The sequence below is a fragment of the Mya arenaria genome, chromosome 15 (genome assembly GCF_026914265.1).
Source record: "Mya arenaria isolate MELC-2E11 chromosome 15, ASM2691426v1".
NCBI classification, from domain to species: domain Eukaryota; kingdom Metazoa; phylum Mollusca; class Bivalvia; order Myida; family Myidae; genus Mya; species Mya arenaria.
This window is the reverse complement of record NC_069136.1, coordinates 56024665-56040188: the sequence shown is the minus strand read 5'-3', so window position 1 is coordinate 56040188 and position 15524 is coordinate 56024665. Positions and strand designations below refer to the sequence as shown.

The window sequence follows — 15524 nt, the reverse complement described above, 5'->3', positions numbered from 1 at the left end:
CGAGCAAGTTAGGGGCGTTTACTATAGGACAGTTAGACATGCCCTGGTGCCACTGGTGCAATCGTAACAACTCGGCCATCTTCGGCAAGTTTCGAGACAATTCTGTTGGAGACTTGACCAGGTGTTCCGACAACTAACTACTTGTTTAAACTCCCCCAAATTCTGACACATAACTAGTATTCCTATTATTTATCAAAGCAGGTGATATATGCAATCGTTTGGTTGTTCTCTATTCAAACATAATTAATGATGTGGATGTGATAAAGATAGGTGACAAATACAATTTATATTATATGTCATTTTGGACACGCTTATGGCAGCCAATGCACGTAAGTAATCTCCAATAACTGGGATTTAACTGGACTTCTATAAGTGACCGTATATTTTGATATCATACTAGGGATATTTTGTTCCATTTTGTAAATAATATTTAATTTATTTTAATTATTATTATTATTATTATTATTATTATTATTATTATTATTATTATTATTATTATTATTATTTGTAGTGCAACTGTGATCGTGTCAGAAGGGTTACCCTGTGCCCAGAACCTGTTCGAAAGTAATCAGCATGCGATCACGTTCCTTGATGACTGGAACTGTGAACCTTGCTAGGTGAATCACCATCTGCGCGGGATCGCCCAGCAAGCGCCTCGGATGCAGACCATTAAAAAAATTAGTTTTTCATGTAATACTTAAGTAAAAAGTTATTCCGTAGTACACGAATCAATGTACAGTTATTCAGTGTAGCCACTTTGTATTCCGCATGTTTCTATGTTGTAATGCATATTTTTTATATTTATCATATTTAAGCAGCTGTGTTGTTCATTTCGAATACAATTTATAACTGTATTTACAATAATTCTTGAAAATACATGTATGTCTATTATTTTGTACATAGTGCTTTACTTATTATGACAAATTATTTATCTATTTACAATACATATATCTGATATGTATGATCATCACTGTGACATTGCATATTTCTGTTTCATAAATGTAGTTTTTATGCCATGCATATGCACTTTGTGGGTATATGTCAAATACAATGTTCAGCGTTCTATATTATTGTTCTTTTGTTTCCATATCTTTTCTTTACCTATTTTTTTCAAAGTGTTCATAAAAGAAATGATATCTTGTTTCCTTCATACTTCATTCCTTACATACTTTCATTAAACCAATTTTAATGATTTAAAAAAGTTTTTATTCCCCATTCAAACAAACAAAATAGTTTAAAAACAATTAATTATGTTTTATCTTTAAAAGCAAAAATAAAAAACAAAGTGAACCTGGGAGTAGGATAACAGGTTAAATAGTGAACACACTATATATGTTTACGCTTGACTTAACTCATAAAAAAAAAATCAATGTCAATTTATTTGTTCTTATTATATAGTGTATGCGTTTTAAACAACCTTTTTGTGTATGTTGTATGCAAAGTTGAAAATCCTTCTTCGCCTTTGCTGTACTGTATGCGTTACTCTATTTCTATATGTTGTGTGCGTTTCATACCGACCCCTAGACTGGTACTCTCATTCTCTTTTCTCCAAAAAGAGACCGGTATCAGCTAAACCCAGGTGTCTGTCATGTATTCGAAATGAATACGTGCCGATCCGGATTTACATACCTGTTGTTAGATTTTTGTAGGCTATCTATCTATCTCTGTTTAATGTCAACTCCTCTTCCGAGTGTTACTGACATGAACGGTGCGCGCCGGCTTGTTAGAGAAAAAATAAAACACTGATGAGGCAAATCACATCAGAAAAGTGAGAACTAGGGTATAAAAGAGAACACAATTTAGGTAACATGATAAAAAGTGATTGGTGAACTTGTAAAAGGATAAAAACACTGCTCGCTTATCTAATGCTTAATGGTTGCCACAGCCAACTTGAATGTGTCAGGGGTGGGGATAGTGACAATATGATTTGGCAAACTGTTCCAAAGTACAACCGAGTGAGGATAGAATGAAAATTTGTGATAGTCAGTTTTTACTTGAATTTGTCTGAAACATAGTGGGTGCATTAGTCTGGTAAATCTTATTGGTGTTTGAATATAAGATGGCAGCGTAATAGCAACATGATGATGGTATATGTTGTAAAACATTACAAGTCGGGAATCTAGTCTACGTTGTTCAAGTGAGCGCCAACCAAGACTTTCCTGCATGTTTGTAACACTGGAGAGAGGAGAGAAGTCATGTTTAACCCAACGGATAGCCCGACGTTGAACCATTTCAATTTTATTGGTGTTTGATTTTGTGTGTGGGTGCCAAATTGTGCTTGCATATTCTAACTGTGGACGGACAAGGGTTTTGTAAGCTAAAGTCCTGACACTTTCTGTTTTTGTTTTTATATTTCTTTTAATGAAGTTGAGAGTATTATTTCCATTGGTGGTAATTCTCGAGATATGAGTGTTCCAGGTGAGGTCTGCTGATATGTCAACACCAAGATATTTAGCACTTCTGACTGGCTCTAAGATCTGGCCATGGAGAATGTATTGATTTCTGATGATATGCTTATTCTTTGTTATGTGCAAAACTTGACACTTGGAGGGATTAAACTCCATATCCCAATCATTTTCCCATAATTCCAGTTGTTTGAGATCATTTTGAAGGATAGCACAGTCAGAGGGATAATTGATGGTAAGGTAAACAGCAGTATCATCTGCAAAAAGTCGAACTTGTGATTTGATACTAGAAGGGAGGTTATTTATGTAAATCAAGAAAAACAAGGGACCCAGTACAGAGCCCTGAGGCACACCAGATGTTACGGGTACTTCTTCAGAATGATCGCCATCCAAGACTACTGTCTGACTTCTATGAAGGAGAAATGCCTCAGACCACTTGAGAACCTGTGGACAAACACCATAATCCTGTAGTTTGAATAGAAGTTTGAGATGATTTACCTTATCAAAAGCTTTGCTGAAGTCCAAAAGAATTAAGTCAGTTTGATTACCTGATGAAATGATTCTTACAAGATCGTCGGTCAGCTCAATAAGTTTCGCATGAGCGCTTTTCTCGAAAGCCATGTTGTAGGTCATAGAGAATATTGTGTTCGGTCAGATGTGCAGAGAGATTTGAGGCAATAATGTGTTCTAATGATTTACATAAAATACATGTAAGTGAGATAGGTCGATAGTTTGCTGGGTTGCTGGAATCACCCTTTTTAAATAGTGGGCATACAAAAGCCTTCGTCCAGGCAACAGGGATGGAGTTTGTGGTTAATGACTTTTGAAAGAGGACTGTTATAATATCAGCAATCTCGTTTTTTAACTCTTTAAGGACAAGAGGGCTTATACGGTCTGGCCCTGCAGCTTTGTTGGGTTTTAAATTGGCAAGAAGTTTCAGTATGCCATCTCTGTGAATGGTTATATCACTCATCGTGGGGTAACTGCAATAATTTTGTGGTACAAGGGATCTCAATTTCTGCAAACAAGCTTGTTTTAAAGATAGAGGGGATGTTTTTGAAAATACCGATTGAAATTGGTTATTCAGAATGTTTGCTTTTTCCGTGTTATCAGATTTCAGGCTATCTGTAACGGGATCTTTGAGCGATGACACACTCTGAGAGTCTGTCATCGCTCAAAGATAGGTAGGAAGGGTAACGGTAGGGTACCAGTCTAGTTTAACCCTACCGTCCTATACATTCCGTTAATTTTAATTATCCTGTGTATGTCGGAGTAGTGTCGTGTCGAGTTGCCATAAAACAATACTTGTTTACATTTACAGAATCGCCTTTTTATATAAGTATGGGCTATTGTCATCGCTTATGCAAGATTTTGTATATCGCAGGTTTATTTATATACTTTTCTGAAACATCTGTTTTCTTGAAATTTATGGAAATTTATTGGTACATGTATCTCGTAAATGGTACATTCTCTATTTTGAAGGCTACATACAACTATGTATTTTCACAATAAACAATCCTCAGGGTTCTCAAAAAGTTTTGGTTGAACGTGGGACCAATAACTCAATAAGATAACCAGCTTCTTATTATTCTACTTATAATATTTATTTTATTCTTAAGATCTGATCTGGCCCAAAAGCCAACAGCCGCAGGTTCTTATGGTGAACACTCACTGGTTCTTAATGTTAAAGTAAACCTTAAGTTAAAGTGTGCTCGGTGTGGGGCTCGAACCCACGACCGCCGTAACACTAGCACGGAGCTCTAACCAACTGAGATAACCGGGCGACTGGTTTTAGCCCACACACACTACACTCCTCCTCTAGTCCAAATAATTGTACGTTGACGGATTTTTTTTAGATTTTTGATATGGCAAATCCTTCACGTACAAATTGTTTAGTATCAAAAGTCGGTAGTTGTTCCGATCAGGATTCCGGGTTAAAGCATATAGCGTCTATAAAATATCATATAAACAAGAAATATTACCAGATAATGTTATTTTATATTAGTTCCGTACACAAAAAATAAATATCCAACTTCTAATTATGAGTTTGACGGCTTTTCTTCATTTCATTCTGTCAAAACATAACGATATATACATGAAGAGCACCTGCAAGGCTTCAGGGCACAGTTTTAAATTGCTCGGAACATTTTGGCCATGGCCGAGTTGTTACGATTGTATAAAGAGGTCTATCTCGAAGCTTTGTCGGAGGAGGCCGAGTTATTACGATTGTATGGAGTTGTTCCCCTTCGCATAATTGTTGTTTGTGTCAGTCAACTTTCGTTTTATTGGTAAGGTAAACAACTTGTTTTTATGCATTAAATGCTTGTTTAGTGCAAAATAACATTTCACTTACATGGTAAAATATGAATATTACTCTTTATGATCAATTTCAACAATAAAATACTTCACTTAAAACAATTTCAATATTTTTAAAACACCCCCGTTTTTTGCACATTCCCGTTTAGACGTTAGGGATTGGAAGAATCCCGTATAACACGTCTATTATTTTAGACTAACTCCTCCTCCAATTAACCTTTAAGGCCGCTGGAAGCACTCCTGCCGTTTACCATTGCCACCAGTAAAATAAACCTTGGAGGAAAAGTGCGCCCGGTGTGGGGCTCAAACCCACGAATGGGAAACACTAGAACCAAGCTCTTACCAACTGAGATAACTGGGTGGCTGGTTCTAGCCCACACACACTACAATGTGTGAAGAAATGCTAGATTAAATGATAATGCACCAGTCATTTGTAACCACAGCCCCCTAGGTCTGGGGAATAGCCAGGATTTTGACTTTTGGTGCAGCAAAACCGGGAAAAATCCCCATCCTGCGGGGACAAACTGCTGCCCCCGCACACCAGGGACCCTAGGTAAGGCCCATTCCCTGCTATTTTTGATGCAAAGACAAAACCACTGCATTCACCCGGCACTGAGAGGCCACCTGGCAGGTAAAAACACGGCCCATTTCCTCGGCTATGCCCGGTATAACCCCGGACCTTGGTGGTTACAATTGACTGGTGCATAAAACATTAGCTAAAATTTAAAAAAGAGATCTATTGTTAATATTTATTTAAAATGTGAAAGCAAATGCTCTATTTTTTGAAAAGCCTTTGTAACACTATTTAAAGCTAATATTATGATTCGATAATTGATTTTCAGTGTCAGTGTCAAGGCAGTGATGCTTTTATATTTTCAGATGAAATCTTCGATTGATTTATGTGGGGCTTGACCTGGACACGTGTCCAGATGACATATAGGTACCTCTGGAAAAATCGCTGGGAAGTTGCCCTCTTGGTAGTGACAGTAATTTTCCTCTATATTTGGATAGATGGTTTCGGAGCAAACAGATACCCGTACGATGATGCATATTTTAAACCATGTTCTTACCCCTGTTATGGGCAGTCTTGTATCGGGTGTCGGGACGTGCAACGACTAGTGACTGTTAAAGATGTCAATATTATTGACCACTTGAAGTTGAGGAAGGCATTGAGAAGTTCTCTTTCAAAAGCAGGCAATGTGTCCGATAGTGCTCAAATCTGTAAAAGGCCAAACTTTGATTTGAATCATGACAGTGTTAAATATGCTTTCTTTAAAATGGAGAAACTAAATTGCTCCAAAGAGGAATTGTTTTATTTGGAAAATGATGTTTTCAAATTTAAAAAGTTTAAAATAGAGGAGTCTAGTTTGAAAAAGTGTGTATATTATGGCATAGAAAGAGCTAATGATAATTTTGCAAGTTACTCTGAACCATTGACGAAAAAAATCGCCCCATATGATACAATCTTGGACTATGACTTCGTCAGAATTAAATGCTACCTTGTTAAACAAGAGGAAAAAGAGATAAAAGAAATTGAAAATGTTGTAGAGGATCAGGAAATAAGAAATGATGCTAATAATGATTTAAATGTTGATAAAAGAACAAACTCTAGTCATCTTGAATACATACATGTAGATGATGCTGCAGGTAATAATTTCAAGTTAGAAGACGAAGGTGTTGATGATAACGACGTAATTGAAGAGAGTAACTATAGTTATGATGTACCACCATTCTATCATTATGAGGGCTTCGGTGAATTTGAAGAAGCGGATTTCGATCATTTGTTTGCTCGTGTTGTGCCAAAGGCAGAAGTTTTTTCGAGGATAAAAAAACTGTCTCCAAAAACAGACTTCCAAACTCGGCCTAATGTTCTTATGTTTGGTTTGGATTCAATGTCCCATCTCTCATGGCAAAGAAAGCTTCCCAAAACATACAGGTATTCAACTACTTTATGCTACTGAGATTTATTACTTTAAATACCAGTACATATAAAATTGCCCCAAGGTAGTAAATCTCTTTTCAAACAGAAACCTTATGATAAAAATGTATTTCTAAGATCAAAGCATTATAGCTTAAAAAAAGAGCAATGGGAATGTCCATAATCCTTTTTCACATCATTGAAATAATTAAATTTATCCTCAGATTATCTTTAGGCTAGTGAGAGCATTTAAATTATTTGATCGGTTAATAGTAATTCTTTGATAAAAATTGACTATCAATTGTCATTTCTGCTAGAAGCTTTAAAGCTGCACTCCCACAGATTGAACATTTTGACAACTTTTTTTTCTTGTCTTGGAACGAGCCAATTTTTGCAAAAATCCATGGAAACCAGTGATATAAGACTGCTGACAAAAAATTAGAGCGCAGATTTTTATATTTAAGTTAAAAAATGCATGTTTTATGCAATTTTCTTAAACCGTTAGTATCGATTTAAGCCATAAAACATTAATTTAGAAAAGAAATATGCAAATCTGCACTCTGATATATTGTCACCAATCTTTTATCATTGGGTTGCAGATATTGACACAAAAATTTGCTCTTTCCAAGACAAGAAATAAAAAAAGTTGTGAAAACGGTAAATCTGTGAGAGTGCAGCTTTAACAAAATCAAAAAATTGACCAGTTTTGTCAAGCCCACTTGTCCAGCCTGATGACCACCATCAAACCTCACATGCCCCTAGACTGAGAATCAAACCAAGATCATCTCGATGAAAAGCCAGTGCGCTAACCAGACAACCTTTGGAAGGACTAAATCTTTTTCTCTTTTTTTGAGATTTCTCACTTTGACAAAATGCATCAGTATGTGTTTCTTGTTGTTTGATCAATAGATTTATGAATTATTTTTATTTTATTTTATTTCAGGTATCTGAAGGATGTTCTAGGCTCGGTTGTTCTCGATGGTTACAATATCGTTGGCGATGCCACTACAGCTGCTCTTATCCCCATGTTAACTGGTACGTGTAGTAAATAATTATTATATACACTCAGTTTTAGGAGACATTGTAAGTAAAATTATGCAAAGGACCAGGGACAAGATCAGTGTGATGTTGTAAGAATTATTTATCACATTATGTAAAATTCAAAATCATAGGGTTAGTTTATTAATTTTGAAGAATAATACAATGAAAATTACAGGGGCATTAGCCCACTCGAAAAAAAATAATCCCCTGTTTCGAGGCACAAAGCAAAGCCCAAACGACAATGCAAACCCAAACCCTGCCAATATTTTACTAGTGATGAGCTTGCATGCTTACAATGTCACTGAAATAGAAGAGCCTCTAACATTTATTATCATTTAATTTCAAGAAATTTAATTTTAATTTTCTGATATTTTTCTCCAATTTCTCAGGAAAGTCGGAAGATGAGCTACCTGAAGTTAGGAAGAACACGTTTGACAGCTTGTTCGTTGATGCGTACCCATTGGCCTGGAAGGACTTCAGAGAGCGGGGTTATGTGACACTGTTTGCAGAGGATGAGCCAACGATTGGAGTGTTTAACCTGCGCCTAAATGGGTTTCAGGTATGTGCATTTTTTGGATGTGGTTTGCTTGCACAATTATCTGATTTTATTCATATTTGGCTATTGTTGTTGACACTGACACAGTCTTTGAATCGCCACTCCCAAAATATTTTTGCTGCACTACAGTTTCGTTAAAGAAATTGTAGCAAGCCTTGTTTATATTGTAAACTTAAAATTCTTTAGATAATAAAACATATGTAAATGTTTTTTATTCATAAAATAAATAGCTTGGAAAATTGCATGTGTATACCTAAATGGTTAAAGGTATTTAACAATATGAAGTATGTTACTTAAGACCCGGACCAACTCACAGACCACTAGTTTTGTTCTGAAACATTGTGAGAAATAAGCTTTTCATTGAAATTTATATTCTTCAATTTACAGGATCAGCCTACCGACCATTACATGCGTTGTTTCTGGCAAGCCTTGTGGGATACACAGATGCGTAAAGACAGTCCGAGATACTGTACTGGGAATGTACCAAACCATATATACCTACTCAACTATACAAAGGACTACTTTCGCAAATATGAGAATGTTTCAAAGTTTGCCTTTGTGTTCGGGAGCGAGCTTACCCACTGGGATAATAACCCCGGAGAATATATGGACTCAGATATTGTTGACATGCTGGAATTCTTCAGAAGAAAGGGATATTTGGATAACACTATTGTGTTAGCTTTTGCAGACCATGGGGCCAGGTACAGCAGGGTTCGAAAAACTGTGCAGGGTAAAATGGAAGAAAGACTTCCCTTCATGTCAATAGCTGTGCCGAAATGGTTCCGTGAAAAATACAAGACATTGTATAACAATCTACTCAGAAACGCTGACAAGCTTGCTACTCCATTTGATATTCACGAAACGTTAATGCATATTCTTCAGTTAGAATCATATAAATCCTCAAAAACGAGTTTAAAAAACATTCCACGTGCAATAAGTTTATTTGACAAAATCCCAGCAACAAGGACGTGTGAAGCAGCTCATATACAGATGCATTGGTGCACGTGTTTGAAGCAACTAGACTTGGATGTTTCAGATAAACATGTTCAGAAGTCAGTAAATGCTCTAGTTAGATTTCTCAACAATCAAACCAAACATGTACGCACCATATGTGAGCCACTGCAGTTTCAGGCCCTCCATCATGCCTTCCTTCTCATACCAAATGAAAAGGTTAAGTATAATGGTTAATTTCAGTGCCACTTACTTGGTTTAAAATGCATGTAAGTGTTTGCTAGGAAAGCCCAGTATTATTAATCCGTCAATCAGGCTGTTTACATCAAACTCAATCCGTCTAATGCCGCCAACTTAAAAAGTGCACGCTTGTTTTAGCTAAAAGTATTATTACTTGTCCAGAAGAGAACTGTTTCCGGTACTAGCGTTTAAGCATTGACAATTACTTGTTTTAACATTTCTTGAATAAAAAATATTTTTTTCCACATATTGAGATTAATAGTAACAAATTTTTTGAAATTGATATGGGCAGACCCTCTTCCATATTGTATGTATTGGAGTCCCCAATAACATTAAAATACATATCTGTCTATCTAGCATCAATTACAATGAAACCATGAAAGCCATTGTGTGTTTCCAGGTGTTGATGTTCCAGAAGTCATTGGATGAGGACAACCGGGTTGCCAACTTCTCTTCCCAGGTTAACATTGACCACGCTCATTTCCAGGTTACCATAGAAACAAGTCCCAATAGAGGCCTATTTGAGACAACAGTGCAGGTAAGTGGTCTTGTGATTATGAAGATTATATTATTAGTAGAGATTTTGCCAGGTTTTAAAAAAGGCTGTGTACACAGCTGCAGAAAAGGTGCAGGGTGTTTTAATTGGGCACATTGTATTGGGCAATTGTAAACTTTAAAGATGAAAGATTATGAAAGTGATAGAAAATGTTTTATTGAAATTGTGTTTATTTGGAGCTGGGAGTAGAATTTGTTATTGTCCCAGCTTGGTGTAATATTAGGTTCCAACTGTTAAATGTTATATTTGTACGCATTTATTATCTTATATGAATTTACAACCAAAACCATATAAATATTTGACATTTTTAATCTTTAATTCTATGAAGGCAGAAGGGTGCCCATGCTGATCTCCATGATGGTAGAAGGAGTGCTAACAAAAAAGGAAGGGGTGCAGCACATTCCATAACTCTAGAGCTTTAACCCTATTATTACATGTAGCTTAATGGTTCCATGACCATAACATTAATTTGTGTCTGTGTTGCTGGTTGTTGATTCATGTGGGTTCAGATTATTTGTTTTGTCAAATGATATTATGTCTGTTTAACAGAGTAATGCTTTTAGCCGAGTCAGTACATTAATCAGTCATCAAATCCATCATTAAGATGTTTGATTAACAAATCTATGCAATGATTTAAGCTATAAACTACTTATAAAGCATCAATACCATAAATCACTTTGTGTATTCTCCCACAATCAATCCAATCCCCCCAAACAAAATAATACCTGCATCTTACTTATAGAATTACGCTTTTGACAATTTTTTAGAAGTCCATTTCTGGCCAAAATTGCTTAAATAGAGAAATAAATTATTGCTGATTGAAAATGTAATCTGCAGTGACATATTTGTTTTCCAGGTAAACATGACAGCTGGAACTTACACTGTGATTGAGTCTGAGATTAGTCGTTTGGACAGATACGGCTCCCAACCAGCTTGTGTTCAGGAGAAATACCCTGACTTGCGAAAGTACTGCTACTGCAAAAACTATAAAAATGCAACAGTAGATCGAGCTTAACTCTGGTTCCCAGTACTACCAGAATGCAACAGTGATTGGACCTTTAACTGGTTCCCAAACCGACCACAGTGCAACAGTGGGCAGTAGTTAAAATAAACTGATTCCGGAAAGTACCGAAATGCTGCATTGGGAGTGGCTTACGCTGGTTCCCTGTTTAGGTCAAGGTCGATCATAAAGAAAACCATAATAAAACAGTGCAATAACTTTATGCTGGCTCCCTGATAATACCTCACTTAACAATTCATGTGTTTTTCAATTAGAATAAAAATAGATTAAGTAATGAAATGTTGATTTTATTATTTTAATTAATACTGTGAGGAATTGATTATTCATGTACATGTTTGTAGGGTATCTTTATGTACAGCATTATACATGCTTTAGCAGGAAGTTTACATGTATTAGAGGTGGCATTTAAAGAATCTCAATTTGTACTCTTCACATAATTTCCAAGTGCCCCAAATATTGTATAACTGCTGTATGTACATATTTTTATGTAGATGTTTAAATTAACATACTTGAGTATTAATTTTAATTTTCTGGTTTCTTTATAATTGACAAAATATTGAGTTTCAATATAAAAGATTGTTGTTAAATATTTGTACGGTGATTTTTTTTTTTTTGGTAAACTATTAATCTAAAATCCCAACAGGTTAAGAACATGTTCATCTTTTTTAAGGGATTCATTTATTTATTTATTTTATTGTATTATTAAACTAGTTAACATCTTACCCTAAATAAACAAGATCAGCATCATTTTTCTTTAAAAAAAAAATTGTATTGAATTCTCAATTTATTTAGATTTAACATTTTTGTACCAACTTATTTAAATTTAAATACTGGTAATACCTTTTGGGGTAATATGTATGATACCAGGCTACTAGCAGAATATAATTATGTTGTGTTTATTTTGTTCATCTTTTTTGCAGATGAAACCTTTTTCATTGGGGCCAATATGTTGTAGATGATTATAGAAGTATTATATTTATACATACATTCCATGTATTTTATTTATGTGTACATTTTGTACATTATTTTATATAGTGTTGGTCATAATGCATGTTTCGGGTATTTTTCCTACGTAGATTATGAATATTTTATAAATGTACATTTGTGACTATGCAAATGCATTGTTGTTATTGGCGTTATGTACATGTACATGTCCTTTTTAAGGAAGTGGGTATATGTACACATGTTAATAGGAGGGTTCAAACTATTTTATGAGCTTTACTTCAACTAATAGTGTATAAACTATTCTGTTACATTGACTTCAACTTGAAGGGGTTTAAACTATTGTATTACAATACATGACTTCAACTAGAAGCATACATGTTTATACTATTTTATTACATTGATTTCAACTTGAATTTGTTTTAACTGTTTTATTACATTGACTTCAATTAGAAGAGTATAAACTATTTTGATACTTTGACCTCAACTAGAAGGATATAAACTGCTTTAATCTCCCATCCGCGAAAGGGATATAGTTATGGTAGGTGTGCATGTGTGTGGGCAGTGGAAGGAGGTTGGGGGCTATCCGGTCCGGAGCATAATTTGAAAAGTCTCTTAAATTTTTTACTTCAAACTTCATATACAGATAGATCTCATTGAGTAGAAATGCAGTGCACAGAAACCATAACTCTGGCAGCAGTATGATTTTAGTTATTGCCTGTTGTTCATTTTTAATCCCCCTCCATGGAGTCTGTCTGTCTGTCGGTCTGTCCGTAACATTTTGTGTCCAGGCTATAACTTACCTTTGAATTGATGGATTACCATATTACTTAGTACAAATGTTGTTCTCATTAAGACGATGCGCAGTGACATTGACCCGGGGCCATACCTCAAAGGTCAACGTCACACGAGACATTTAAAGGTCAGAGTACACATGCTTGTGTCCACTCTATAACTTACTTATGCATTGATGGATTACCATACTAGTATTACATGGTACAACTGTTGTCCTCATTGAGACAATGTGCAGTGACCTTGACCCGGGTCATACCTCAAAGGTCAAGGTCATACGAGACATTTAAAGGTCAGAGTACATATGCTCGTGCCAGCGCTAAAACTTACTTATGCATTGATGGATTACCATATTACTTAGTATACATGTTGTCCTCATTGAGATGATGTGCAGTGACCTTGACACGGGTCCACACCGCAATGGTCAAGGTCACATGACATTTAAAGGTCATAGTACACATGCTGGTGTCTGCGCTCTAACTTACTTATGCATTGGTGGATTACCATATTACTTTGTACACATGTTGACCTCATTGAGATGATGTGCAGAGACCTTGACACGGGTCTATACCGCAATGGTCAAGGTCACATCTGACATTTAAAGGTCATAGTACACATGCTAGTGTCTGCGCTCTAACTTACTTAATGCATTGATGGATTACCATATTACATGGTACAAATGTTGTCTTCATTGAGACAATGTGCAGTGACCTTGACACGGGTCCATACCTCAAAGGTCAAGGTCATACGAGACATTTAAAGGTCAGAGTACATATGCTCGTGCCAGCGCTAAAACTTACTTATGCATTGATGGATTACCATATTACTTAGTACCAATGTTGTCCTCATTGAGATGATGTGCAGTGACCTTGACACGGGTCCACACCGCAATGGTCAAGGTCACATCTGACATTTAAAGGTCATAGTACACATGCTGGTGTCTGCGCTCTAACTTACTTATGCATTGGTGGATTTCCACATTACTTGGTACAAATGTTGACCTCATATAAGACGATGTGCAGTGACCTTGACACGGGTCCATACCGCAATGGTCAAGGTCACATCTGACATTTAAAGGTCATAGTACACATGCTGGTGTCTGCGCTCTAACTTACTTAATGCATTGATGGATTACCATATTACATGGTACAAATGTTGTCTTCATTGAGACAATGTGCAGTGACCTTGACACGGGTCCATACCTCAAAGGTCAAGGTCATACGAGACATTTAAAGGTCAGAGTACATATGCTCGTGCCAGCGCTAAAACTTACTTATGTATTGATGGATTACCATATTACTTAGTACAAATGTTGTCCTCATTGAGATGATGTGCAGTGACCTTGACACGGGTCCACACCTCAATGGTCAAGGTCACATCTGACATTTAAAGGTCATAGTACACATGCTGGTGTCTGCGCTCTAACTTACTTATGCATTGGTGGATTTCCACATTACTTGGTACAAATGTTGACCTCATATAAGACGATGTGCAGTGACCTTGACACGGGTCCACACCGCAATGGTCAAGGTCACATCTGACATTTAAAGGTCATAGTACACATGCTGGTGTCTGCGCTCTAACTTACTTATGCATTGATGGATTACCATATTACTTAATACAAATGTTGTCCTCATTGAGATGATGTGCAGTGACCTTGACACGGGTCCACACCGCAATGGTCAAGGTCACATCTGACATTTAAAGGTCATAGTACACATGCTGGTGTCTGCGCTCTAACTTACTTATGCATTGATGGATTACCATATTACTTAATACAAATGTTGTCCTCATTGAGATGATGTGCAGTGACCTTGACACGGGTCCATACCGCAATGGTCAAGGTCACATATGACATTTAAAGGTTCTACATTACACACAATATGAATAACTTTAACAAATATATTTTTATAATATGTTCATATATCCAAGAATATTTAGGTAGCCGTTCAAACACCTTGTATTTTGCCAATCTCCCCACTCTTGACCAGTGGTTGTGTACAATTTTGGTCAGTTTCAACGTACCAGTCAGGTTGCGAGAAAAACAAAACATACTAAAAAGCAACGGTGGGGGATAAAGCCATCCTTTGGACTGCCTTGTCATACTTATTTTATTGTCCTGAGCATAACTTGAAGTTTTTGAGGTAATGGTTTCAAACTTCATACACAGATAAATGTCGTTGAGTAGAAGGTAGTGCAAAGATACCATAACTATGAGAAACCATAACTATGGCTTCAGTATATTTTAAGTTAATGCCCTTTTTTAAATTAAATTGTTATCTTTTATCGTAAGTCAAAGTTGACACTGTTCTTAATTCAGCTGGGAAAATGGCAGTCTGTGACTGCATTGTATACTTGACTTTAACTTATTTCGTTCTTAGTTTTATTCTTGTCCATCTTTCACCATACACATTATTCTGCTATTCAAACATTTTGTAGCACAGTCACTCTGCCTATAGCTGATATCAAATTCATGTTAACAACAATATTGAGCTTATTTTTATGAGATACTTCTTTTTAAGCATAATATGCTATACTAGTATTTGTGTTGAAAGTTTTATTTTTATCATGATTGTTCATCAGTTAATGAAACATTCCAGAAGATTTTATGTTGACTATGTTAATGTTGATATTCATGTATCCTTACGTTTTGTTTATTTCACCATTGGTAAAGTTATGACATGATGCTTATAGACGCCCTTAAACCTTTGATTTGTCGCTTCAAGTAAAATAAGGTTTGCAGTAAAATAATGTAAAAAGGGTGGCGTTGGTTGTTTTCACTTGCA

The 15524-nt window shown here is 35.9% G+C and overlaps 1 protein-coding gene across 2 annotated transcripts; it reads left to right on the top strand.

The window, feature by feature from the left end:
* Positions 1 to 3671: 3671 nt before the first annotated feature.
* LOC128220529 (uncharacterized) lies at positions 3672 to 15498 on the top strand. Of its 2 annotated transcripts, none has more exons than XM_052928961.1 (7): positions 3672 to 3744; positions 5601 to 6657; positions 7583 to 7674; positions 8070 to 8239; positions 8624 to 9406; positions 9828 to 9965; positions 10840 to 15498. In XM_052928961.1, exons 2-7 carry the CDS (start codon positions 5621 to 5623, stop codon positions 10996 to 10998), a joined length of 2379 nt encoding a protein of 792 aa, XP_052784921.1. In that variant the 5' UTR covers positions 3672 to 3744; positions 5601 to 5620; the 3' UTR covers positions 10999 to 15498. The 2 variants fall into 2 exon arrangements, with proteins under 2 accessions (XP_052784921.1, XP_052784922.1); XM_052928962.1 differs by having other exon boundaries at positions 3708 to 3789.
* Positions 15499 to 15524: the final 26 nt, after the last annotated feature.

Bases quoted from the DNA above. Each gene is read 5' to 3' on its own strand.
- LOC128220529 (XM_052928961.1), top strand. From the start codon at position 5,621: ATGTGGGGCTTGACCTGGACACGTGTCCAGATGACATATAGGTACCTC. The intron at 8,240-8,623 runs GTATGTGCATTT...TTCAATTTACAG, and splicing joins TGCGCCTAAATGGGTTTCAG to GATCAGCCTACCGACCATTA. The intron at 9,407-9,827 runs GTTAAGTATAAT...GTGTGTTTCCAG, and splicing joins TTCTCATACCAAATGAAAAG to GTGTTGATGTTCCAGAAGTC.